This window comes from Coturnix japonica, chromosome 1, assembly GCF_054131305.1.
Source record: "Coturnix japonica strain WE chromosome 1, WE-NBRP24, whole genome shotgun sequence".
In the NCBI taxonomy this organism is placed as follows: domain Eukaryota; kingdom Metazoa; phylum Chordata; class Aves; order Galliformes; family Phasianidae; genus Coturnix; species Coturnix japonica.
Window position 1 is genome coordinate 175,900,984 of NC_140663.1, and position 27,139 is coordinate 175,928,122.

Sequence of the window (27,139 nt, forward strand, 5' to 3'; positions counted from 1 at the left end):
TGTGCATTGATTTTCAGTTATCTTCTGAGAAGTAGTTTGGGTTAAGTAGTCATGATCTTGAATCACAAGAATGTTTTCTTCCTTAAACGGTTCTATATTGCTTCTTGCAGTTAAAGCATCTCCTTGCTTGGTTGTTGTTTAGTAATTTTCAACGTGAAAAACAACAGATTTGTGAAAGTGTGATGATCAACCTTGGAAATAGTGTGATGAGGACATGGACATGAAACAAGGCACAGCTTGTCCATAAAAAGTCATTGTTACACATGGCTCCTGAGTCATTGAATGGCGTTCTAAGATATGGAATATTGGGTTAAAAATGGTGCTGGAACGTGCCTATACCTTTCAGCTGTGGTGTCCATAGACATCTCTCCAGAGGTTAAGATAAATACCAGATAGCCCTGTTAACAAAGCTTTGTGTTACATATGTTGACATGTATAGAAATAGTGCATGAAGTGTCTGAACAGGAGATGGAAACAGTTCCGAAAGAAACTAATGCTGTGTTTCATTCCCTTAGAAATTACTCTGTGAGAAATTAGAAGAACAATTACAAGACCTGGATGTCGTCTTAAAAAAGAAGGAGCGTGCAGAACGCAGGTACTGCTGTATGGCTGTGTTCACAGCTCAGTGTGACTGTACATGCATTCAAGGAAACTGGAGACCGGGGACATTGAGAGCCCAGTTTTGTCTTCACACCAATTAGTGGTTATTGGTGGTGCAGTGCTGGGAGGGCTTGGAAGAGGGATGAAAAAGTCCAATAGTTAGAAAAGATAGATAAATAAATTTGCGTTGAACTTGGGTCAAGGTGTCAGGAGGTGATTTTGGCTTTCCCACAGCTGTACTCAAATAATTTTCAGCACTGGTTCAGCTGCATGTTATTAATACTGTCATCCACATGTAAATATCCTGCTGACAGCAAGATTAACCCCTGCCTTTGGTATAAAGGTAATCCAGATTAATGTGGTTTCTGAGTCTTGTTGCTTTAGATCCTGTTAAACTTCACCTGTTTTGCAAGATGATGCAATTGCTGTAGTGCATCTGAGTCACAGCTTTGGCTGACATTTTGCATTCACTCCAGCCATTTCCAAAGGCTTAGTGCAAATGAGTCTGCTGTGTTTGTGGGCAGCATCCTTACTGCTTGGAACATCTTATCTGCAGTTTTCAGATCTGGGAAAGAGGGATGTGAAACAGAGTTTGTGTAATATACAGCTTGTTAGAATGTACGTTGAGCGCTCTGCAACATTTAAAGGCATCTATATGCATTATTAAACACAACTTTGCATGAATTATATCTTAAAAGGCAAAATTCTCCTGAAGATGAGACCCCTTTAAATACAGTAATTGGGCAGGTTTGTGTTTGTAACATGGCACTGACACCACATGGGATGCAGTGGTTTGGTGCTCAGGGGAGTGGAACAGCATCCATGTTTGTGTTCAGCCTCTGTCAGTCCTCCTGTTTGTGATTGCTGTTGTAGCAGCATGAGTGATAGTGGCAGATCAGGTACCAGCTGTTCTCAGCTTCTGCTCAGTGTGGATCTAGATCACACTATAGTAACATTACCCTTGGTTTGCCAATTAGTGAATTTGTAGCTGTGGGAACAAAGCAATTAGTTGTTTTTGTGAGTGAGCTGAGCTTACGCACAGCCTCCATCTGTGCAGGAATGTGGGACACAGAAGAGCCATGTCTGCTGCTCTGTTTAATGCTGGGAAGTCTCATTGCTATTGAACAATATTTTTGGTCCTACTTCGGTAAATACTGGCAACCATTACTTGGAATGCAGTTTTTTTTCCATTCAGTCAGTGTTATTGCATGGGAATATGGCTTTCTAATGTTAAAGGAGAGCACACAGTCAATACAGTAGCAGTCTTTGGTGTCTGAAACAGATGCTTCACAACCATTTTGCAATATGATTCTCATTCCAAATTAACCTGATGTTTTCTGATGTACACCATGAAAGGTTTCCTTTAAAAAGAGAGGAGTGAGTGCTGTGTTCTTACACACCCCCTAAGTGCCTCAGATGTTCATGTTTTGCAGTAAAAGAAATGAGAAATGGAAGAGACCATCAAAGACATTCACTGTGTATTAAACTGTTTTTATTTCTAGTTCCTTTCTGATTTTAGGAGTTGTATTCCTTGCTTTAAGATGCTACTTAGTTGTATTTATAGAACATAGTGACTTTGCAAAGGGTAGAATTGCCTCCTCATCCAACCAGTCTCATGGTGAGAGACCATTTCTTTTGGTTTGTCAGTTTGGAGAGCTGATTTTAGGAGGCACAGACAATTCACTTTAATAGAAAACCAGTATTTTCTATTCAGATACAATACAGAGTTGTCAAGGCTTATGGTCTTTTTGGCTTCAAAATAACCTAAAATCCATTTGTACTCTCTGTCAGTATAATTTTAGGAACTATATACATTCATGTTATTTAATACAAAAATATGATGCTTGATGCTTTCAGCATATAGTTCTCCAGAACTATATGCATAAAATGTATTGAATCCTTTTACCTGCTGTGGACCATAAGGGAAGCTTACTTGCCCTTACAGTAGTTTTTCCTATATTTGGGCACTGTTCTCTCTCCTGGTTCTCGGGACCAGATGTCCCAGCTTTTCCTTAGCTATTCCTGCACTCCAGTAATTCCTATCAGCTTAGTCATAGGATGTCTTCATTATCCTGCAGGCTGTTCTCTTGTCCACACATTCTTCAGCCACCCTGCATCTTCAGACCCCACTGTTTGTGAGAACTCATTGGAAATCATGCTGTTCATGCAGGAAAATGTAATCACATGGGATTTAGTATGTGATTCCAACAGTAATAACTTTCCAATTGGTGCATCCTCCTGGGATGGTTATGGTGCTGCTTGCAGTGTTATTTTGGATATCCAGTCTTTCTGTGAGCTTATTTTCTTTTTTCTCTCCTAAAGAAAAGAGCGACTGGTGTACGTTGGTATCAGCATTGAGAACATCATTCCACCTCAGGTGAGTTACTGTGTCTGTGTTGTATTATTCTTTATTTTCTACACTTCTCAAGGAAGGAGGTTCTGAATGGTGTGTTAGAAGGGCTGGGAGTATCTTAGAAAGAAAGATCAGTGTAGATGCTCAAGGGCAGAGTCACTATACACATAGACTTTCCTGATCAGTTTGTTCAGCTTGCTGCTTTTACAGGTGCTGAGAGCATCACCTGGCTGCTGTAGCATTAACACAGTGGTCCAGTGGAACCTCAGCCTTTGAGCCATGTGTTATTGTGTGGAGTGAGCACAGGCATGAGAAATCTGGAGGGAGTGAAGAGAATTTCTTGACACTTCTGTCTTATGTTGACAGGAGCCGGAAATCCCTGAAGGTCAAGAAGAAAAAAAGAAAGATTCCAAAAAGCACAAATCAAAGCTGCTTGAAAGGAGGTCGACCAGAACCCGGAAATGCATAAGCTACAGGTAGGCAGCTTGTTTAAACAGCCTATAAAGCAAAAACAAAGTATACCATCATTCTCCTTCTCAGTCAACCTCCTGCTTCTCATGCACATTTCTACATTTAAAAGAGAGGCCAAATTAAAGTGTCTGTGTTGGGTTGGGTTTTCAGCCTGCTCAGCAAACTCATGCTGACCTCACTTAGATGTTGAGTTTCTGTAACTTTTAAAGTTAACAGCGGAAGCCACACTAACAAAAATGTCATTTCTGGCTTGTGAAATTAAGTATTTCTATAAGGAACACAACGCCAGAGGCACAATTATATAGATATGCTGCTATGTCCAGGACACATGGTATAGAGGGGCAATAACTGTTGTTGGAAATAATGTTTCCTGTAATGTTGCTCCTGAAAATCAGTCTTTGATAGGAAATGACAGTCTGTCTCACAGACTGCATCACGCACATAACTTTGAGCTGGTGAAAGTACTGCACACGTCAGTGTGTCACCTCAAATCTGTATGTCTGCAGTGAAGTCCTATTAGTGTCAGTGAGAACTGTGCATGCTTTCCTTCCAAGGAGGAAAATAAATGCTAAACGTCTCATTCTGCTTACAGACAAATCTGTATTGTGTAGCATTCTTGTTCTCTGAAGACAGGTTAGTTCCTTTTCTTGTTGTCTGTGCTTTCCTTTTGTGAGGTTAGCAACAACCTGCTTTCTGAATAAAGCAGCAGCAGAAATGATGTGCCATTAGAGCTAATTGACAAGCAGTTGTCAGCCCACGTTGGATTTCAGGTTGTGACTTGAGAGCGTTAAAATGATTTCTCCCGTTTTAAAGGGTTTTCTTAGCGCTCTAGATGGAGAATAGTGTTTGAGTAATGTGGGACAAGTCTTACTGATGGAGTAACTTCAGAGTAACTTCCTTACTGTGTAAAGCTGCATTAAATGTGACATTTATTTATTAATTTAGTTATGTAATGTTACCTTATGGTTTATTTGCGTGTCACTCCGATGAGCTCTGTACAGTATGTGTTCAGCTTAGAGTGCTGCCAGTCTGCAAGGTGTAATTACTGCAAGCAGAAGTGAAGCTACGTGAAACAAATTCTCAAGGCAAATTTCGACAGGGTGAATAATTATCCCTTGGCTTTAATAGGTGCTTTCGAGGAAGCCTGCTTTGCAAATTGGCAGTGTGTATGTCATCCCTATAGAAGGTGTGAAGGAATTGCTTATGTCTTGTGTGAAAAGTGCCACTGATACCACTGCAAATCACATTATATATTTTATATATTTTCACATTATATATCGTTAAATTCAGTGATGTGTCATGTAAAACAAACCTGCCTTTCTGTTCGTGTAACTCAGTACCAAGAGGTCTGGCAGTGATAAACACTTTGCTTGCAAATAGAAATAATAAACGGATCTTTTAGAAAATGCCTGTTTTCTCAAGTATCTGCCCCTTTTTCTGTGTCATTTTGTCATTTATGCAGTGCCTTACCTATGCAGTGTGGTTGGTTACAGCATCTTTGTATTTGGGGGTATGTTTCTGTAACATCATATAAAATCATAAATGAAAACTGTTGCTTTTAGGTTTGATGAATTTGATGAGGCAATTGACGAGGCAATTGAAGATGACATCAAGGAAGCAGATGGAGGAGGTATGTTTCTCATATTTGTTCTTCATTCCAATGGTGGTATGAAGACTGAGAATCTATTCTGGTATAACAGGCAATGAATGGAGTCCTCTTGCTCACACAGTGTAATTTACAGTTCTTATTATTGCACTTTTAGGCTCACACTAAGTAATTTCCCTTGGAAATGACCATGCCAGTCTGCCAGAAGATGCCAAAAAGCATTTGGTGTTGATAGTTAAATTCAACTTGTACATGTTTTAACGCATGAATGCAGTAAATAATCATGACAGGACATCTTTAAAGATTAATTCACCATTAATTCCTTATATAACTTCTGACATCTCTATACAGACAGCAGTTTTCAGAAGGCCAGCAGATGTACACAGGCAATCTGAAACTCAGGTGTCTGTGGGTGTGTTATACGAGATATTAATAAATATAACTTAAATCCTCAACAGTAAAACCAACTTTTCTTAAAGTCTACTTATTGGCCCAACAGCAGCTTAAACGCTGCCAAAATTCCCAAGAAGGCCTTAGGAAGAAGATGTATTTTCTGAGCAAAGTTAAGCAAAAATAATCTTGTTCTTATTTTCCTTTTTTTATCATTGAATTCAGGCATTGGCAGAGGCAAAGACATGTCTAACATCACAGGACATCGTGGAAAAGACATTTCCACAATCCTAGAGGAAGAAAGGAAAGAAAATAAGCGACCCCAAAGGGCAGCTGCAGCACGGCGCAAGAAACGACGGCGACTAAACGACCTGGATAGTGACAGTAATCTGGATGAGGAAGAGAGTGAGGATGAGTTTAAGATCAGTGATGGGTAGGTCTCCAGTTTATCTTCTACCTCAAGTCACTGCCTGCTTTGGGTTTCTGTGACTCTGCAGTGCTTATAAAATGGTCGCTGGGAGAATGTGTCCGAATCTGGAACAACCACTGCACAGTGCCAGCAAAAATTCAGTTCAATTTAGATGTGCTGGAGAAAAACTACTTCAGATCCACATGCTGCAGTCACCCAACCTCCATTTTAAGCAAAACCTTAACAAAGGTGTAGCTAAAGTGAGGCGGGTGGTTCTTCTGAAAATAGGTCCTGTTCTGTGGGATCTTTGTTTGGCCTGGTTGCTATTTAGAAATCAGAAAAGTAAAATTTCTCCATTTGTCCAGCATACGAAACATCTCTTGAGCTTTGCTTTTTACATATGACCACGTTAAGGAATTCTCAGTGACACACTGAATAGTTGAGCAAAATGTGTTGAAAATATCCAACCCGTGATGGGAGCTTTTGGAAGTCTCATGGAATTAATAGCACATTGGTCTGTTAAAATGTGCTCAAGCACTTTCAACTCGTTTCTCTGCTGAATTCCTTCTGAATGTTACCCTTTAGTAACACATCTTTAGTACACATCCTTTCTATCAGATTTGTGCAGCTTTGTTAAGTACCTTGCTTTGCGTGTATTTCTTGCTCATGAAGTGGAGGTAATGTTTCGATCCTTTGTTTCAGATCTGTCTGTTGTCTGTGGTCTCTCTCTGAACAGATCTCAGGATGAGTTTGTTATATCAGAGGAAAATCTGGACGAGAGTGAAGATGATCCACCATCAAACGAGGACAGCGATTCCGAGTTCTGTGCCCGCATATCCAGGCGGCACCTCGCCAGGCCCATGAGGCAAAGCAGGCGGTTACGGAGGAAAACAGTCAAGAAAAAATACTCTGAAGATGATGAAGATGAAGATTCCGAGGACAATTCAAGCAGAGAATCTGGTGAGTATAAGTGGTCTTGTTAATGTATGGAATATTTTGTGCTGGAGGGGAGAACAGTGGAAGTCTCAATTTAGTGTCATGACATTGACACCACTGGCTTTGGCTCCTTTGGTCAAGTGAATGTCATCCTTGGTTCCTGTCTGTAAAGCTGTTTGCTGCTTGTTCTGTTGTGATTGTTCTAAAGGAAACTGCTGCTGAGCAAGGTAGAGCCTTGCCCCACTGACTCCAGCATTATTCCTTAGATATATAACTGTTGCTGTCCTCAGGATCCTGCCTGAGCTCTGAGTTAAAGAAGTAACGTTCCCTGTGAGCAGCTTTGTCTTCAGTTTCCAGAGATGGGTGTTTTTTCTGAAGGCAGTGTTTTGTTGCCTGGCTGTGACCCTTTCTGTAACATTTTAGGAGGTAAAGAGGATTGCTGCTTTGATCTGTCACTGGTGTCAGTCAGTAAGTTAAGAACAATGTGTGTTGCATATAGAAGTGCAGTGTGATCTCAGGATGATCGCTCTGGCACAGCTCAGTGAAAAAGCAGCAGAAGTTGACTCAGAGCTGACGTTAACTGTTGAAAATGTAAATACATCCAATTCTTAAAGCCAATAGGTGCAGTAGTCCGGTGCAAGAAGAACCTGAATGATGGTAAGTTTCTTCTCCATAGTTGCTGCTGTAAGTGAACTTTTAAGCCTAGATTTGCTGTAAATGATTTAATACTCCAAAGTCAGATCTTACCTGGATTCTCATTTCGTTGTTTCTGTTCATCTGTGTGTTCTGAGAGTTATTTGAGCAGAGTGCAATGCATTTAAATTGAAAAAAAAATAAAAGAAGGGGCTTCCCAATGGAAGTGGTAATGTATGCATCATTGACTCGGGTTGCTTCAACCGTCAGGAAGTGCAGAGGAAGCATCTTTGGCACCAGTAGATATGAGGGAACAAAAACACGTGAAGAAAACCTGCTCTGGGGGAGTTGGATGGAGGAAGATTTGAGAGAAGGTTATTTAAAAGTAAGCAATAAGCTGCTGGCAGTGAAAGGGAGAACTGATATGTGAGCCTGGGGTAGGTCAGGCTAATGAAGTGTGATGGCTGAGACTCTCCTCTGCTGGAAATGTGCCTGGTTTTATCTGTGCTGGTCTGAAGCTAAGCTAAATAGTGTAGTTTTGTCTCAATGGAATAACAGACACGGCTGTTTCCTTCTGTACAGAGAGTGGTGATTACACAGATTACAGTGATGATGATTACCTGGAAACCAGGAGGAGAAGATCAAGAAGGAATCAGAAGAGGCAAGTTAACTACAAGGAGGATTCAGAAAGTGAAGGCTCTCAGAAAAGTGTCCGATATGGAAAGGAGTTAAGAAGAGTTCATAAACGCAGGCTCTCCACTTCAGATAGTGAAGGTAAAATACACAGTCTGATTTGCTGGAGCTGGTTTCTTTTCTGCATTAGCCTAAGGAAAAAAAGTGCATATAATTCAGAGATGCCCAGAAAATTTTCTTTGTGGAGTTCCTTGATGTTTCTCAAAAGCTGTTTCCTTGTGAAGCAGCCCACAGGTACTGTGTGATGTGTGATTACCTCTCAGTCACTGTCCCTGCTCTGGCCTCACAGGTCTGACTTGACTGTGTCTGGCAATGAGTGGTGGCATTTCAAAGCTATAATTAATGTCACTGTTTTGCCACTTCTCTGGTTAAAAGGCCACAAAGCCTTTTCCACAAATGCTCAAAGATTATTTTTGCCTTCTGTTGCCGTGATTGTTTTTGTGTAGGTCGGTATTCCGCCCTACCTTCCTCTGTGGTCATTCAGCCTTTTCTAGTCCCTATGCAGTCTCCTGTTTGAAGGTGCTGCAATCAGTGCAGCTGTGTATGATGTTGCAGAAAACCTGCTCGCAGTAATGCCAGTCACTCCATGAGCCATCAATGTGTATTTAGATACAAAATCAGCTTGTACAAACAGCCACTGGCTTTGGGTCCTTTTAATTCTGATGCCCAGCTCACGAGAACCGTCAGTTTGGCACTGAGATGTGCTGAGCTTTACAGGTTGCATTGGGTGCCAGGGCACCTTTAGGTAAGTTTTGGAAGTGCTGGCCTGAGTCTGTAGAGTGTTACAAGATCCTCTTCCATGAAGGGAAACAAGTATGTAATACAGCCATGTGGTATCTTGAAAATGTGACCTCATTCTTCAATATACAGTCTGTTCTCAGAAATAGGATATATAGGCTGCCTGCTCACGATCTGCTAGATGGTGGCAGACTTTTTCCTTGCTTCCTGCACTTGTGACTTTAAACAGTGCCGGATTGATGGTGTCTTTTGTACATGAAAACCCATTTCCTCAGGCATTTTTGGTACTGACTTTTTAGTACCATTCTAGTAGTTTACCATGTTTCCAGTGTAAAAAGTATGTAACAGTTACTGGAAATGTAATTACATTGAAAATACCAGAATACCAACAGATAGCTGCACTTTGCTGTTTCAGCAGCTTCTTTAGAATGGGAGAAGTATGCAAGTGTGTTGACGTGGTTGGGGGACTGAGGAAGGAGACTGAAATGTGTGTGCTGAGAGACAGAGAGAGAGATGGTGTTTTGATGAGTGTAAATCATTAAAAAATAGGAGTGTAACTATTTTGCATGCACTCACATTTGCTAACGGCTTTAAGTCTGCTGCTTATTCCAGAGAGCTACGCGTCCAAGAACTCCGAAGATGATGATTCCACAAAAGAGTCGAAGCGGCTGATTCGAAAACGTCGGCGAAGTACGGACGACTACTCTGAGGAAGGAGAGGATGAGGAAGATGAGGAGAGGCCTGTCCGCAAACGGCTCAACAGAATTGAAACAGACGACGAAGATAACTGCGAAAATGCTAACGAGGAGGCAGAAAACCCTGCAAATAAGCTACCAGCACCACAGGCTCCTCCAGACAACATCAAGAAGCACTGCTACCGGATAGAGAGTGACGACGAAGATGACTTTGATAACGTAGGGAAAGTAGAGAGCCCTTTGGACTACAGCCTGGTGGATTTGCCTTCCACCAACGGACAGAGCCCAGGTAAAACCATTGAGAACTTGATTGGCAAACCTAGTGAGAAGACCCAAGCCCCCAAGGACAGCACAGCCAGCGCCAGCCTGGCGCCCAACGGGACGGGGAGCGGGCAGGAAGCAGTAGGGCCAGAGGAAGATGAAGATGAACTTTTGAGAGTGACTGACCTTGTTGATTACGTCTGTAACAGTGAACAGTTATAAGACTTCCGTTTTTGTGCTAATTTATTCCACGGTAGCTCATACCAGCGGGCCAGTTATTAAAAGCTGTTTTATTTTTCCTAGAAAATTCTCCACTACAGTATCACTTTTTAGAAGCAAGAATTTCACCAGTCCTGCAGTCTTTCTGTGAAGTGACCAGTTTTGAACTTTGAAGAAGAATTGCTGTAAATTCCCCTCTCTTACCCCCCTTTCTCCTTCCAAGTCCACGGTCCTGGGTAATTTCACTCACAAAAAACCTTATCACAACAAGAGATTTGTATATTTTTGGCTTTATATTTCCTGAGTGCATACAAATTTGTGGAAATGGGTGGCCTAAGAAAGCATTCCAAATCGGTCAGGGCCCAAACCGGAATTTGGGGTGGGTTTGGCTCAAGGGGTGGGCGGGGTGCAGAAGCACTTGTGCTTTAGCTTTTTCATATGAGATATATATTATATTTAAATGTTCACAACTTAGATTACAACTTAACAGACAGTCTCCAATTTAACGTCTGTACTGTCGCATTTTGTGAGTTGTAGGTTAACATGCCATAGCTCATTAGTAATCACCTTCATGGAAGCAGTTTCATTTTAATATCGGAGGCAAACAGAATTACTAGAGGCCAAGAAGGTACCATAAACAAGAACTCTACTATCCATTATGACTTGCAGACTTTCCTAATAAACATCCTTTAAAGTGTTTGTACAGTAAAGTGTACTGTAATGAAGTTTTTGACAGTTGAAACATGCTAGTGATGAATACACAAAGCTATCTCATGCGTAGTTCATCAGATGGTCTTCTGTGCACGGTGTCCACTGGGAGGACGCAGTGATGTGAAGTTGGTCTGTAAGCGGGATGGCATCTTGACGTGCTGCAAACTCATACAGACAAAAGAATCCTGCAGTATCTGCCTGGCCACTTGGGTTCCACCTTCTGTCGGAGTATCTGAATGGAACGTGTCTGTACAAACTGCACTGACCGCCGAATTACAGCGCATCGAAGGATTGAGGGATTTTCCAATAAGCCGTGACTGGTCCATTCATGTCCTTAGTATCTACTTCAAATTGAAGTAAACAAATGGAACAGTTTTCCTTTTGGAGGTTTTCTGTTTGGGGTTTGTGTGTGTTTTTTGTTTTGATTTTACTTATCTGCCTGGATGTATTAGCAGGTTTTGAATGTAGTGTTGGCCTTTGGCCATTAGAGTTTTCTTAAAATACATTTTAATAATTGTCCCGTGACCAAAACTGATTTCAAGAAGGCAGTGTTTCTGAGAGAAAACGCTCGGCTCCAAGACGTCCCATCGACTTTGGAGAGGGCCTGAAGTGATATGTGCTGTCGTTAAAACAAATGGAGACTACAAACAAAACCAACAAACGTGGGCACATAAGAAAGAGCAGAGCTGAGATTTGCTTTGGGAAGCGTTGAGTTTTCTCTTCATTTGGAATTAAGATGCAGGCTGTAGCGTTTGTACGTGTTGTAGCACACAGCTGACAAAGATCTGCCAAACGTTGAAATCCAAAAAGGTCACCTTGTTACTCCTTTTGCTCTGAGATTTGGATTTTTGACTGGTGTTGATGTCCATTGCCGGCAATGGATGCACCAAAACTGCTGCTGCCACTGAGGAGTGAGTTCTCCTTTCCTGCCCCACCTGATTCCCTTCCATTATGTTGTATTTACTAGTCAGTCATGAAGCACTTCTGTTTTCTTATACTAAAACCGGCATTAGGCCTTTACTAAATACCTCTCTAGAAAACCTAGATCCAAAAAAATACCTACTTCTGGCCTGGCAAGTCTTGGTTTTGTTTCCCCCACCTCTCTCCACGAGTTCTATCAGAACCACTCCGTGACTGTTACTCGATTGGGTTCTAGCAGTGCACATCCAGAACTAGAATCGTCACAGCTGCAAGGATAGAACTCGTTCATTATCTGCTGTGCTAAGCAAGCTTGCGATTAAGAAAAAGCAGAAATCATGCTCTTTCTAAATGAGAATTGAACGCCATTAAATATTAAATATCTTTCCACCTTATCAATGTTAACTGCTAACAGATTTCACGAGCAGGTATTAAAACAGGGTTTAGAACGTTCTTAAAAGCGTGTGTAGCATTTTAGCTACCACACTGTTTTAATTTGCCTGGGTGATGCATAAATGTAGTGCTACTACATTACTAATACACTCGTGTTTTGAAACAAGAACATTTGGCTTCCCCTTTCTAATGTTAATAGTTGCTAAGCGTTTTTAATATTTGCAGTGCAAACTGTCTTGATTGCCGTGCAGCAACACTGTGCAACAAGTGACTTCTCATTTATGTTGGCAGTGCCATCATCTGTTTTTTGCTGCCAGATGGAGCCTTTTCCTGTCTGATCAGTGCCGTAGAAAACGTTCTTGCTTGTAGACTGCCCCAAATGCTGGAGATGTGGCGGGTGAGCGATTGTGAATGTAGGAAAATACAAAGCAGTTAAAATAGTGAATGCACCAACCAGGAAGAAATTGAGCACTGTGTTTTGGAGTGAAACAGAAGACCAGAAAGCAGGAATGGAGCATTGAATTTTATGTCAAGAGCATCAAGTTTAACTGATGTAGACAGAGAGGTTGTTACTTTCTGTTGGTCAGGAGTCATATCTGGTAGCTGGGATGGCTTCATCCCTTGGATCCCAAGGTCCCATTAGACCAGTAGGAATAATGTGCATGGAAAATCTGCCTAGATGTTCTACAGAACCCAGGATTTTAAAACTTCCATTTTTTCTCCTGTCTAAGGCTTCCAACATGGTGGGAAATGTTAATCTGTTTGGAAAGATGTTTTCAGACACAAGGCTGGCTGGCTGCCACGTGGGGCTCATGTTGTTGTGTCATGTGTATGTGATCCCAGAGTGGGAATGTCCTCCAGGTGTTGCGGTGTCCTTAGCAGCTCTACTGTATGCATCGTGAGATCAGAAGTCACAATGCCTTTGACTGCTCATCTTCAGGTGTGGCTTTGGGCTAACAGGAATTCAGGGTGTGTAAGGAGCAGAATGCATTCAGCCAGGGGTTTATCACACGATGGACTGAATGGAAGCAGCAGAATAGAACACCTGTTGGCTGAGCACGGAGGCAGTTTATTTGGCCATCTCCTGCTCTTTGCACAGAGGTTGACACCAAAAGCTGTGTCTTCTTTAACTTCAGATCCTTCAGAGTATAACATGAGGAAGAAAGTGAGCTGATTTCTGTGGGGTGTGTGAGTCTTCAGAAGCGCTGGAGGAGGGAAGGAACTATAAACTGAGTTGGGGAATGGATGTTTTGGGTGCCACAAAGATAAAGGATTGTCTCTTTGCCATGAGTATGAGTGATGTGCCAAGTACGGCCACTCTGTACTACAGAATGCGGAGCATTAATCCAACCAGAAGGGTGGGGAATTAAGAAACTTTAAGCAAGTTGTTTTAAATTACTTATTTTCACCTCTATATATATAAGTATATATATGTATAATTGAAAAGTAAATGAGGAATTTTGGTGGCAAGGGGTTTGTATCATCTAATTCCAAATGGCAACATGTAGGCCTGGAGAATTGGATTGGGTACATGCACACTGAATGCTATCCACAGGCTTGTGTTTAGCATCCAACGTGCAGCGTGCACCCTAGATACATATTTACATTTGCTTTCAGTTCACTGGGTATATAAAATCCTTTCATGTATAAATATATGTAAAAATATCAAATAACTTCAAATTGTACCTTTCTGGAAAACAAAATCTGTTGAATGTGGTGGGGAAATCTCCAGCAATCCATGCAAAAGGAGCACAGCTTTGAGGACGTGTGGGATGAAGCCCATGTTTCCCGGGATCTTACTTTTCTTCCTCCCCTTCTATAACGAGAGGGATTGGGGCTGTATCCTTTCATAAGTCAGAAGACAGAAAATGAACAAAACCAACAGAAACAGTACTTATTATCCAGCATATACTGAAGTAATTACAGTTCTCAGTGACCACTTTGTGATGCTGTGAGTTGGGGACCTCGTGGGACACTTTGACTCCAGAAATACTTATAACCTGAAGCTGGATACGCAGCATTCAGGGTGCTGAGGATTAATGGTCCCTTCTGAAAATGTGCATCACTTACCAAGCTCTTATTTTAGGTTAGGTGTAACTACATGAGGTAGTCCCAAACAGCAAAAGCGTGTGCCTGGGAGCTGTCTGTCCCAATGCTTTGGAATAATTTAACTTATTTTGTATATTGCAGAAGATGTATATTGCTTAGTGTGACACTTAAAAATGTGTACAGCTTCTGGGGGAAAGAATAGGACACTCTTGAGTAGATGAGACGTTTTTATAGTTGAGGATGTGGTGTAAAGGCCCCGGGTATAACTGCGACTAAAAGCAAGTCCTACAGCTTGGGTTTTTGACTATCATTTTGTAAATGCTGGCACCCCACAGGATGATGATATCAGGGGATGATACAGCAGGTAGAGAGGACACATGCTTAATGAAGGCAGGTGTGTCTGCAAATAGATCTACTATTGCTACATATAACCCCAAAGGTTACTAAGGAAAACTGAAAGGTAGAGCTTTTCTATTCCTTCAGTTGGTTTACTTTGTGCACTTGGCAGCACTTTGTGTATAGTCAGTCTCACTGGTTCCCCAGGTGCAGACCGAGTTGGTTTCTCCTGCTGTCGGAATGTTCTTTCCACTAACAGGAGATGGGGAGTGGGTAGAGGGAAGCGGAATGGAAAAATGTGGATGCAAGCACATGCAATTTGCAAGATGGGTCTTGGACAGGCCTAAAAACTGCTTCTGATTTGCCCTTTAAAGACTGTGTTTCAAACGGAAGGTCTCCGTGTAAGAGAATCATCTTGACACCCTCCTTTTCTCATCGTGACCTTCAGAGCAACAGGAAAAGCTGTTCACGGTCTCTTTCCTTGAGGGAGCGGTTCCACCAGCACAGCATGGGCACGGAGAAGGTTAGGATCAGTCTGTGCAGTACTGTGACTATGTTTGCCTTTGGGGATGTTGGTTGGAGTCCACCCAGGTTCCTTTGTTCCTCTTTTTATGTCCCACAGGACTAAACTGATTAGTGATACTTAGATTAGTCTGTCAGAACTTGACTTAAATGATAAAGTCCTTCTTCTAAAACATACAACAGGCCTTGTTACCAGTGCGCCATTTATTAGTTAAAAGTCCTTAACAGATACTAATCTGCTACTCAAGTTAGTGGTAGAAAAGGAAATCAAACCATACCATACAGCAATATACCTTGTTTAGTTTTTCATTTCATATTCATCATACGGACTCTAAAATCTTGTACAGTATCTGATTCCTATGCTATACCCATTAACATGGTACTCCTCCCCCTAACCTGCATGAAAACAATTTGTTTTTCATGCCAGTCAGGCTGCTGGTTGCCCTGCTTCGTAGATCTGCAGCAGCCATGAGATGGCATTCAACTGATTCAAGCGCTTGATGTCACCGTTGTCAGTATGCACAATGGTGCATTCAGATAGGTGCAGGGTTTTAGTCAGATGCTAGACAAGCACTGGGTGTATTCACTGCCCCAAATAGCATAGGACCAGGTAACTGCTAGCAGAATGGCTGCCCTCCAATTTTTGTGACAATTAGATCGAAACTGCCGGATAGGTTAAAATCCCAGATATGTGTACATGAAATACAGTCTTGTCTTAACCCCTGTGTGCTGTCTGTATCTTCACAAAGAAATCTGGAGCTCCTGAACATCAGTCTCGTTCACAGTTGGCCTCGTTTTTCTTTTCCTTCTCTAGACGTCCCGCAAGCCGAGCTCTTTGCAGAGCTGAACCCGTGCATTTCCAAGTCCTGAACCTTGATTTTTAAATCTCTTCCATTGTGACTTGCTACAATATGAAAGGGAAAGGAGCGAGGGGACGCACACTGTGTGTGTGGGAGGTGGGGAGAGAGACGCTGAATAAACTGGAATTGTCATTGTTGCACATAAATGGGGTGGTGCTTTCACTGTCCTTCCCCCCCTTGCCAGAAATACCGCGTGCATGTGAACCACGATGCATTAAAACCTTTGCAAATGGAAGTCACGGTGGCCTCAGTGCTCAAAGGGTTAACTGCAGTTTAATAACAGTTCATGTTTTTAGATTTGCAGTACACAACTGTTTAAATACTGTATTCCTTGTAAATGAAGTTAAAAAAAACAAAACAAATGTTAAGGCTGGTGCCAATATTTTTGTTAATGAATTGTTCAGCGTTGTCTCACTACAGTCTGGTCAGAACTCTTTGTGTATAAGCTGGGCCTGAAGCCATTTTATAGCTTGTAGGCCTAATTGTGTAACTTTTCTTTCATAATGTTTTTTTGTTATAATATCTACTGTCATTTCTTTCATATAAATATGACATGTAAATTGTCATAATAAAAACAAAAACAAAAACCTGAAATAATTTGATGTACAACGTATAATGTGTGTTGAAGCAACGAGTGCTCTTCAGTGGCGGTCACCCGTCCAGGAGGGATTTCTTTCGCCATACGCACCAAGAAATGCCTGCTGTGTTTTTCCATCAGCAGCTCAATGGCTGCCGTGGGAATGGAGAATTCACATTTGGCATTAATTTGGTTGAGTTTTCCTCTCCTTGACCAGCTCTGACAACGACGAAGACCTGATGGAATTATTTTCGCAGTTGTTAATGATTTTTAACGCGTGTTTTTTATTTAACATCTGGCTTCAGGGTGATGTTGCAGCCAGTTGACCAAAGCCAGCAGTGAGGATGGGATTGAGACTACAACATTTTTTACTTGCGTTATTATAGGAATGCAGAGGTGAATTCTTGCAGGTGGGGGCTCATCCACCACTTATCAGTGCTTCCCTCCAAGGCCAGTGGAATCCTCTGCTGTGCTTTGCCAGGAGACATCCCTGAGGTTTCCACGCGGTACCCAGAAGAGGAGCAAGGTTCTTTTATTTAGACTAACGGTACGTATGCAGAGCAGCTCTAAAAATGCAGGCGTTCTGACACGGTGAACGCTGACAACATCAGACAACAGGAAGAAATCAGGGAGAGAAGCGTGAACTGGGCAAAGTGTGACTTCTCTCAGTGTTGACCACTGAAGGCTGTATATCCTTTTTCTTTTCCCAGTTCCTGTAGTGACAAGAGCTCCATCCTCCAAACGAAATGCCATAATTTTACATTGACTCCTGTCAGATTCAAGACTCAGTACTGTGGCATGAAGTAGATGGATCTTGTAAACCAGGAGAATGTGGCTTTCTCCTCCTTAGCCTCAAAAGCAAAGTCCCAACCTGGGCTTAAACCACGCTTTTATCTGCCCTCTTCTGGAAGGGTGGTCTGAGACACATGAAGAACTCATCTGTGTGCAGGAGGAGAAATGAACTCTGTGTTACTCCATCACAGGAGCTTCATTCAGCTGCAGCAATTCAGAAGGGTTAATGTATAACCACGGGAAGGAGCCATAGGAGTTTCCAGCTGGCTGCAGAAGAGCTACAGATCTCCTACAGACATGGCTTGCTGTGTTGGGGTACAAGGGGTCAGAAGTGCTGATTTCTAACCACTAAGTGTGGTGTGTAGGTATTTCATACACCTGCATCTCACCCCACCAGCTCTGCTGTCTGCTCTGTACTCAGGGACAAACTGTACCCTTTTGTTTCTGGGTGAGCACTTCTGTGTTGTCTTGGGACATAAAGGCAGTTGAGAAGCATCAGCTTCCTCATCTCTTACCATCTCAATTCTCACAATGTTTAAATATCACTTCATTGTGGAAGTTGCTTTGATTTCTGCCAAGGTCATTATTTGTATGAGGAGTAATGATCTGCTTAATTAGAATCCTAAATGGGTAGGGGTGGCAGAGCACTCAGAATCTATGTCCTCATTGCTCGTGGCTTCTTCGAACATTTCCTTCTCCCAGATTATGCTGCTGAGGCCTTTTTCTATCCAGGATGACAACCACTAAAATCCAGAGAAGGAAAATTGTTGGGTATTTTGATGGAAAACTCTGTCAGTGTTCAAGAGGTGTGTGGATAATGCCCTCACTGGGATGCTTCAACTTACATCAGCCTTGAAGGGGCCAGGCTGTTGGAATAGATGAGCTTTGAAGGTCCCTTCCAAATTTGCCTTGCCTTCCCTTCCCTACCCTACCCACCATACCCTGATCTTTGAAGGTCCCTTCCAAATTAACACCTTGCCTTGCCTTCCCTTCTCTACCTGAAGGTTCCTTCCAAATTAACACCTTGCCTTGCCTTCCCTTTCCTTCCTGAAGGTCCCTTCCAATTAACACCTTTCCCTTCCCTCCCTTCCTTTCCCTTCCCTACCATACCCTGATCTTTGAAGGTCCCTTCCAAATTAACACCTTGCCTTGCCTTCCCTTCCCTACCTGAAGGTCCCTTCCAATTAACACCTTTCCCTTCCCTTCCCTTCCCTTCCCTTCCCTTCCCTTCCCTTCCCTTCCCTTCCCTTCCCTTCCCTTCCCTTCCCTTCCCTTCCCTTCCCTACCCCACCCTACCCTACCAATTAACACCTTCTACCCTACCCTACCCCACCCTACCCTACCCCACACCACCCCTACCCCACACCACCCTACCCTACCCTACCCTACCAATTAACACATTCTACCCTACCCTACCCCACCCTACCCTACCCCACCCTCCTACCCTACCTACAACCTACCCTACCTACAACCCACTCTACCCTACCCTACAACCTACCTTACCCTACCCTACCCTCCTACCCTACCCCACCCTACCCTACTAAACCAATTAACACCTTCTACCCTACCCTACCCCACCCCACCCTACCCAACTCTACCCTACCTACAACCTACCCTATCCCACCCCACCCTACCCAACTCTACCCTACCTACAACCTACCCTACCCCACCCCACCCTACCCAACTCTACCCTACCTACAACCTACCCTATCCCACCCCACCCTACCCAACTCTACCCTACCTACAACCTACCCTACCCTACCAATTAACACCTTCTACCCTACCCTACAACCTACCCTACCCTACAACCTACCCTACTCTACCCCACCCTAACCCTACCCTACCCTAACACCTCCTACCCTACCCTACCCTACCTCACCCTACCCTACCAATTAACACCTTCTATTCTACCCTACCCTACCCTACCCTACCCGCCACAAGATGGCAGCGCTGATGCACGGTCGTTTCGCACCATAGAGTCGGATCCAGAGCGGCCCGACAACGCCGCCATTTCCTTTTCCGGCGGCGGTGGGAGGGAGGAAGAGGAGGAGGAGGAGGGGGAGGCGGTGTTGGCTGCGCCATGAGTTTCCTGAAGCGGTTCCCGCCGCCGGCCGATGGTGTCCGGCACCGGCAGCCCGACACGGAGGCGGTGCTGTCGGGCCGCAGTCTGGGTGCCGGGACGCTCTACATAGCAGAGAGGTGAGCGGGGTCTATGGGGGCGGTTATGAGGGCTGTGGGTGCGCTGTAGGCCGCGGGGGGTGCGCTGAGGGGAACGATTGGATTTGATTTGCTTCTCTCCAGGTTCAGGTACTAATTTCTAACTTCTCTCTTACGTGTGTTTCTCTTTAACCCCCTTTTTAGCCGCCTGTCATGGCTGGAAAACTCAGGAGTTGGCTTCTCCTTGGATTATCCCACCATAAGTTTACATGCTGTCTCCAGGGACCTGAACGCGTACCCCTGGGAGCACCTGTATGTCATGGTGAACGCCAGGTTTGAAGGTAAGGCCCACCATCCCTCCCTCAAAAAGGGAATTAGTTTTGCTTTTTAAAGCCTAAACCCTTAATTCAAGCAGTATCTTTTCATCTCCGTGAAGGATAATTACAGTAGGGCTGAAGTTTCATTAAAAGACAGTGATTCGTGTTATTGAGCTTAATAGATATTCATAGCATTCCCACTCCTGCCAGACCCTTTAATGCTTTTAAGTCTCATCAACTCTGCTGTATTGTATCATTTGAAGAGCAGTGAGTGCTAAGCCTTGAAGAAAGATGTTATTTCCAGCTTCTAATTGTTACAGTGATACTTGAAAATCTTTCCTGTGATAATTCCAGTCAATAAAACCTCAATGAGTTGACATAAAAGAATTCAAAACCTCGATAGATCGACATAAAAGAATTCTGGCCACAGTAGGTGCCCAGCTAAGGGTGAGTCTGAGTGTTCAGCTCTCATGTCTGTCCCTGACCGACCCATGGTTTTAACTGTTTAAAACAGTGTTATATGGAAACATCACTGCTTTGCTGGCTGCAGGAGTCTTGATTTTCAGTTGGGCACAGTACATCTTGTTCTTCTTTGGATGTTTTAGTAGTGCTCTGTGTGTATATTTGCCTCATTTTCAGCCTTCTTTAGAGGAAGGCAGGCAGGGGTTGACTTGGTTGAAAACAAAGAGCTGGATGTAGCAGCAGCAGCAAACTGAGCATGGGGAGGTCAATTCCAAAGGGACTGGGTGAATTCCTTGGATGTATCATTGTTTGGCTGGCAGCTTCTTGGCATCTTCGTGTTCTTCTCGTTGCCAGTTCTGTTCATAATAAAAGCCACTCTTTGTGAATACAGCTTTACTCTAGTCCTCTTTTGCTGTAGAAAGTAACCATGCAGTTTTGAAGCTGTCAGTTCAACCTCCCCAGCCACAAAGGGATGAGCTGTAAGCTGTATCCTGCGTGGATTTTGTTTTTACGGAAGTAGAACATCGTGTTCTTGCTCACTTATTCAATTATGTGGTACACAGTAGTCAGGAAGCAAAGTTTTACCCGCAGCTGACATGGGCTGTGGGGAGACTTTTTGCTTCATTGCTTTAGTGGTTTGCTAAGAACACAAGAAATTGAGTATGGCCTCCTGTCAACGTCAGTCCTATGTGGGAGGCCAGACTGGAAACTGGCTGATCTCAGGGCAGCAGTGCAAGGGATCCCTAATACCTAAGATTCTTAAGTTAACGATTGTATACGTAGCTCAACCGCTCTGCGGTTAAGCAGTAAGGATTGTGGATTACATGAATGCTATAGAAAACTTGGCTCCTCAAATTGAAAGCAGAGTTCTTGTGTGCATTGCAAGCTTCTCCAGGGTGCTGTGAGAGGACCCTGTGTGTCTGCAGATGGATGGGAGCAGGTTTGTTTGTTGCAGGCTCTGTCCGGGTTTCTGATTTGCTTATGGTTCTAAAGGTGCTAAAGCTGTCTCTTTTTTTGGATAAAATAATCATTTTTCTCTTTTAATCTGAATTTCCTGAAGAGGAGGAGACAAAGGAGGCCCCCATGGCTGAAGGGGAGGAGGAAGACAGCGATGATGACATCGAACCAATTGCAGAGTTCAGATTTGTGCCTAGCGACAAATCAGCCTGTAAGTGATGGGGAAGGGGTGCTGTACCTGATGTGAATGGCACAGGCCTTCAGTGTCTTCTTAGCATTTAATTAGGAACATGCTAATGTTCAGATGCTACCACTGGAAAACAATCATACCCTGTCTTGTGGGGAGCTTCCAGTTGGATCCAATTTCTAAGCATCTGACACATTAGATACTGCAAGGACTCCTGAGGTGGGTAACCACTGACTGAGTTGCTGCTGTTGCCTCTGTTGAACCTTTGTCATCAGTGACATGATGGAAGCATGCGTGGAGAACTAGGTTGGATTAAATCTGATGTTAATCTGGAGAGTCTGGTCATGCCACATCTGGTTGCCACCTGTTGTGACTTCCTAACCTTGAAGTGTGCCAAGCCCTAATGTCAGATCAGACTTCTGATTTTCAACCCTTGCAAGTAGAGCAACTATTAAAATACAGTGCAAAAGCTGCTTCTAACAGCATCTTAGCTGAAGTTGCCACTTCCTAGCTGAGGAGGGAGCCTGATTTTGCAGGTGTGGTTCCTGGAAGTCCAGCTGTGCTTCCAGCTGCTGGGTGGAACTGCAGGTTCCCTGCTCGCCAGCTGAGAGGCGCCAGCCCTACTGAGCACTTGCACTTCACAGCTGCCAACTGAAAGATAACTCCTGGTGTCTTTCCTTTGGGCTGCTTGCTGAGATGATTCTGTTTTGTTCGTACAGTGGAAGCCATGTTTTCAGCAATGTGTGAATGCCAAGCTCTGCACCCAGACCCAGAAGATGAGGATTCAGACAATGACTACGAAGGCGACGAGTATGATGTGGAGGCCCGTGGTTCGTAAGAGTTGTTTCTTTCTAAACACCTTGTGTACCTGGTACAACTTCTGCGCTATCTGTTAGGAGAATGTTTGGATCTCCTGAGTTGTTCCTTGTGTATTAACTCATCTTGCCTAAGCGTTTCTAATGCAACAGGCACGATATAAAACATGGAAATCCACAGAAAATCACTAATCAAGCTGTGGCCTAATGCTGGAATTCAGCAAAAGTTCAGATTCTCATAAGCTGTTTGCAGTGAACATCCCAGCACAAGTGTCCGTTGTCCTGTTGAGCCAGACTCCTCAGTGTAGGTCTGATAAACGTACCCTTGTCCTACAGAGCTGGAACAAGGTGACATCCCGACCTTTTACACATACGAGGAAGGATTGTCGCATCTAACGGCAGAAGGTCAGGCCACTCTGGAGAGGTTAGAGGGTATGTTGGCCCAGTCCGTCAGCAGTCAGTACAACATGGCCGGTGTGAGAACAGAAGACTCCATAAGGGAGTTTGAAGGTAAGACATTCTTTTCTCTTCCTAAAGAATACATGAGAGCAGTGGTTCTCCACCCTGGTGTCCAGAAACACCAGGACTGAGGAATTACTGTGTCTATGGGTGATGGCAAACCATGCTGGATGTCTCAGCAGTGGTTTTATTGTTGTTCACAACCATGTCTTACAAAGATGGCAGTGGTCCTACATGCAGCACGTTGCCTGTTTGAGGGCAGTGAGGGTTGCTGTATTTCATCCTTGTGTGCTCACTGCCAAAAAGCCATGGCATGAATTTGGCGTGGCTTGAAGCAAAGGATATTGTACTGTGGTAAGATAGGTCTTAGGAAAGTCTGATGAAGAGGCATGAGTTGATCATCTGATTGCAACTTGATACGTTCCATTTGACAGTTGGCAGGTAATGCATTTATATCAACTGAAAACGGTGTTGCAAACATAAACTGATGAATTTGTTGGCAAATTCATGCTTTGATCATCTCTTGTCAGCAGAGGGCACTCACTCCCTTCTGTGTGATAACACCTGCTGTCCTGTCTGCAGTTTGTGTAACGTTCTGTGTTGTCTTTCCAGATGGGATGGAGGTGGACATTGCACCAACAGTTGCAGGGCAGTTTGAAGATGCAGAAGTTGATCACTGAGGAGGACGTATGCTGCTGTAAGTTCTTCTGTCTTCTGACAGCAAAACTTTTCATCCTTGCAGAGCGTTCCATCTCTAATTTGTGTAATGCAAGTGATTGCAGATCTGCAGGAAATGCCTTGTGATATCGGAAGGATTTAGATAAGGAAGAGGTGGCTGTAGTTGTTGCAGGTATGGGAAGATGCTCAGTGATCTGTCACGTAGGTGTCCAAAACTGCCTGTATAAACCATCACCCCCTGTGGGCATGTGTGTCTGGAAGATGGGTCAGCTCTTAACATTTGTCTCATCTTGAGTGGTTTTGCTGATATATGAATTCTGGAGGTAGTACTGGGAAGTTACTGTCCTCAGTATCCCTCTTTTCACCCTTAGTTTATGAGATTTCCCAGGGCTTTCAATAGCCAGAAAGAACGTGTGGGGCAGACAGTGAAAAGCTGTGGGGGGAGGAGGAAAGGGGTAGAGGAGGAAAGGGCACAGACAGGAAGCTGGAAAAGGTCAGTGAAAATGGGGCAGAAGTAGTTGGAGATTATAGTGGCACTGAGGAAGAGGCTGCAGCTCTGAAAGGCTTGTTGTGGGGAGACTGAGCATCTGCTCCTCTCCTGCGTTCCTTATTTTAATTTGTTGATGGACTCATGAGGTTCTGAAAGGCTCTTAGTACCCACTTATCTCAGGCCTTGCCATTGGTCCTCATTTAGTATTTATTCTTTGGTGTAGGGGCTCTTCTAAATAAAGTCTAAGTTCTGGGTGCCCTACCTGTGAGCTGTTATCTTATTCAATAAAGGGAACTCTTCAGCTATGGTTGTTGTGACTCTTAGATACTGAATGGGAATCTTAGTTTCGATGGCTGTCTCCAAGATGATTTCTGCCCAAGGTTTTTCAAGCTAAAAATAAAAACACCCATCTGTTTTAAATTCAGAGCTGAGTGCTTGTTGTGCTGGTTTAAAGTTAAACAGATTCAGGATTGTGGCTGGGAGCAGATCTCTAAGGAGCCTGACAGCGTAGGTAGAAGCGGTTGGGATTGGTCTCCTGGCAGAGCACACAGTTCACTGTCACAAGTAGCTGTGGGCAATGGGACTCTCCCTGCTGCTTACCCTGAGTGGTGGCTGGCTGCAGATCAGCGCTGCCAGAGGTGGATGGGTGGAGAGTTCTTTGTCTCGCTGCTAAGCTGCTGCTGACCTCATGATGGAGCTGATCCCCATCAGGACGGATCAAGATCTGCATGTGTTGTGTCAGGTGTTACAACGAGGCAGCAGCTGAGGAGCTGAACAGCCTTTTAAATGCAACCACCCACCTCACTGTGGCAGTGTAATTTAAGGAAGCTCAAAACTGGAGGCTGTACTGCCGCAAGAACTAACAGAAGGTGTGACGTAGGAACAGCTCTAGGCCTGTGCTCATCATCCTAACAAGCTTGAGCATGAAAGCTGCTCAGTTCTACCTCCTGAAAACACAGGCAGAGTCTGCTGTTACTTGCAGTAATCTGTGGAGCAGCTCAGTCCTTTCAGCTTCCTGAACTGCAGAAACAATCAGCAAGAACATCCTGCTGGCGATCCTTTGGAGAGCAGTGTCCTTCTGGGATGCTCCTGGTGCACGTCGCTGCTTGTAACCCAAATGAGACGTGACAGTGCCTGCAGAAGGTCCTGGAAGACTTGCTGATGCGAGACATGGGCAGAGTTCATGTAACAAGAGGTGTTTTGTCTGTCACATCACGAGGCTGTTGCTGTTGTTCTGAGCCAAGTGGTGTTTCTTTGTGCTGTGAGGGGCTTCCCGGGCATGGGCACACAGCAGCTTGACCCCAAGTGCTCGCTGTCCTGAGCTGACCTGAGTTTAGATGCTGTCAAAGGCAAAGGTGATGCCCAACCATTCCAACAAGTAATGCATTTTGATGTGAAGTGATGCCCTCTGTGGCTACAACCAATGCGTAGCTGCTGCTCTACTGTAAAGGTTATTAATCTCTTATTTTAACACCAATTATATAAACCCTGGTGTCTACTATCTTTCAGATTCTTCATGTGGCACTTCCAGGATAAGCTGCAAAACTGAAGACGTTGCAGTGACTGTTGGCAGTTAATCTCTAATGACTCAAGCTCAGACATCGAGGTCTATAAACGCTTTTATATATGGTTTAAAAAGGGTTTGACATTTGTGACCACTATGGGGTTATTTAAAACAAAGAAAAAAGCAAAGCAAATGAATTCTCTCCCATCTAACACTTGAATGGGGGGTAACCAGGGCTCATTTCAAAGAAGCCTTTGTAGGAATTCTGGGACTTCTGAAAGAAGAGTATAAGTAGAACAGAGTTGTAGTTTGTCCTGGAATTATCCATATTTTTGTACCTTTCTTCATTATGTGGAATAGAATGGCAATGTTACCATGTGAGACCAGGAGGAAATAAGGTCAGCCAAGAATTGAAAGCAAAGCTAAAGTTAATGCCCCCTCGAGTAACTGGTTTTATTGGTTCGCTGCTGTCCCTCTAAATTCTCTGGGAGCAAAGTCTGGGTAGCAGAGTGGAAATGGAATGAAATCTCTCGAGTCCTTCAGATGAGAACTGTTTTGTCTTTGTATTAAATGTTAACAACATTGTTAAATAAACTTAAGATTTTTGTATCTCACAGTCAACTCTGCGTTGCCGTTCTCAGTCCTTTGCTTCAGCAAGATTCTGGCAGCTCTGACATCAGCATCCATTGACTCGTTGGCACTCTAAAATAATAATGAAAAAGAAATCAGTGAAGCCATTTCCAGTATTTACCCACATGTGAGAATATAAGGGCCGAATGTTCATACAGTGCTGAGAGCTTCATTCTGCTTTTATGTTTTCACTTCTCTCTGCTTGTTGATGTTTTTGTGCTGGGGCAACGGCAGCAAATTTATTTTCTTTGATTATCAAATGGAAGTTTGATACTAAACATTGTCTGCTTTGATTTGAAGCTGACTGACTTAAAAAGTAGTTTTCAGTATAACGAAGTTGGTATATGAAGAGTTTTCCTTCCCTGTCCTGTGCTCTATGGGTGTCACTGAGCAGTCCTGCCCTGCCCAATACGTTGGATTTGGTTTCAAGGTATGTGAAAATGACAACCACAATGATGAAAATTTGCTGATTATTTCAGTTTTTGATGATTGAAAAGTGAACTCTTAACGTTGCTGACTAACATTTAGCATGTTATGCAACAAGACATTCTTCACAGAACTCTGTAGTCAGCTTTGAAATTCAAAGCACAGTAAGCATTACAAACATGGTCAGGGCAAGGGGAAATGGATTGAAGCTAAAGGAAGGTTTAGGTTGGATGTCAGGGAAAGTTCTTTACTATGAGAGTGATGAGATGCTGGAACAGCTGCCCAGAGAGGCTGTGAATGCCCCATCCATCCCTAGAGGTGTTCAAGGCCAGGTTGGATGGGGCCCTGGGCAGCCTGGCCTGGTATTAAATGTGGAGGTTGGTGGCCCTGCCTGAGGCGGGGTGTTGAAGCTTCATGATCCTTGAGGTCCCTTCTAAACCAAGCCATTCTGATTTGTCTGCAGTTACTCCTGCTTTTTAATGTGGAGGAACAAACGTTCTGTAGACTTTAATACTTTGTAGTGCGTTCCAGCACAGAAGGAATACTTTGAACTCCTGGCAGTGAGCAGTTCAGCACTCCAGACTGCGCAGTCCAAAGAAGAAATGTTGGCTGAGGGTAAAGTAAACAGTCACAATCCTGTAGAGCCAGCGTGGACCGGCAGAGCTTTAAAGTCATCAGCACTGTTACGTGCAACCTGTACTCTGTACTTTGGGTTACAGCAGTGCATGGGATCAACAGAGGCAGCAGAAATACCATCTACCACTTCCTACTGTTTTACTCTGACCTGAAAGGGAAATGAAATTTCGTTCTGTGCAGTTAGCACTTAATCTTTTGTTCTTTGCTGAGCCTCTCAAAGATGAGCTAAGTGCACTGGAGCCATGAGGCCAAGCATCTG

At 43.6% G+C, this 27,139-nt stretch overlaps 2 protein-coding genes across 2 annotated transcripts in view; both read left to right on the top strand.

The window, feature by feature from the left end:
• Window positions 1–16,387, top strand: part of RSF1 (remodeling and spacing factor 1) — a 51,370-nt gene extending 34,983 nt beyond the window's left edge. Inside the window, exons 9-16 of the mRNA XM_015852508.2 lie at window positions 516–595; window positions 2,923–2,977; window positions 3,320–3,429; window positions 4,987–5,054; window positions 5,646–5,853; window positions 6,566–6,789; window positions 7,981–8,172; window positions 9,442–16,387. Coding sequence (XP_015707994.1) covers window positions 516–595; window positions 2,923–2,977; window positions 3,320–3,429; window positions 4,987–5,054; window positions 5,646–5,853; window positions 6,566–6,789; window positions 7,981–8,172; window positions 9,442–10,007 — 1,503 coding nt within the window. The 3' untranslated portion in view covers window positions 10,008–16,387. The remainder of the gene's footprint in view (window positions 1–515; window positions 596–2,922; window positions 2,978–3,319; window positions 3,430–4,986; window positions 5,055–5,645; window positions 5,854–6,565; window positions 6,790–7,980; window positions 8,173–9,441) is intronic.
• Window positions 16,388–19,200: 2,813 nt separating this feature from the next.
• CLNS1A (chloride nucleotide-sensitive channel 1A) lies at window positions 19,201–25,809 on the top strand. The gene is made up of 7 exons (XM_015852507.3): window positions 19,201–19,361; window positions 19,524–19,660; window positions 21,159–21,266; window positions 21,962–22,072; window positions 22,394–22,567; window positions 23,129–23,213; window positions 25,194–25,809. The coding sequence occupies exons 1-6, from the start codon at window positions 19,243–19,245 to the stop codon at window positions 23,194–23,196; spliced, it is 717 nt and encodes a 238-aa protein (XP_015707993.1). The 5' UTR covers window positions 19,201–19,242; the 3' UTR covers window positions 23,197–23,213; window positions 25,194–25,809.
• Window positions 25,810–27,139: the final 1,330 nt, after the last annotated feature.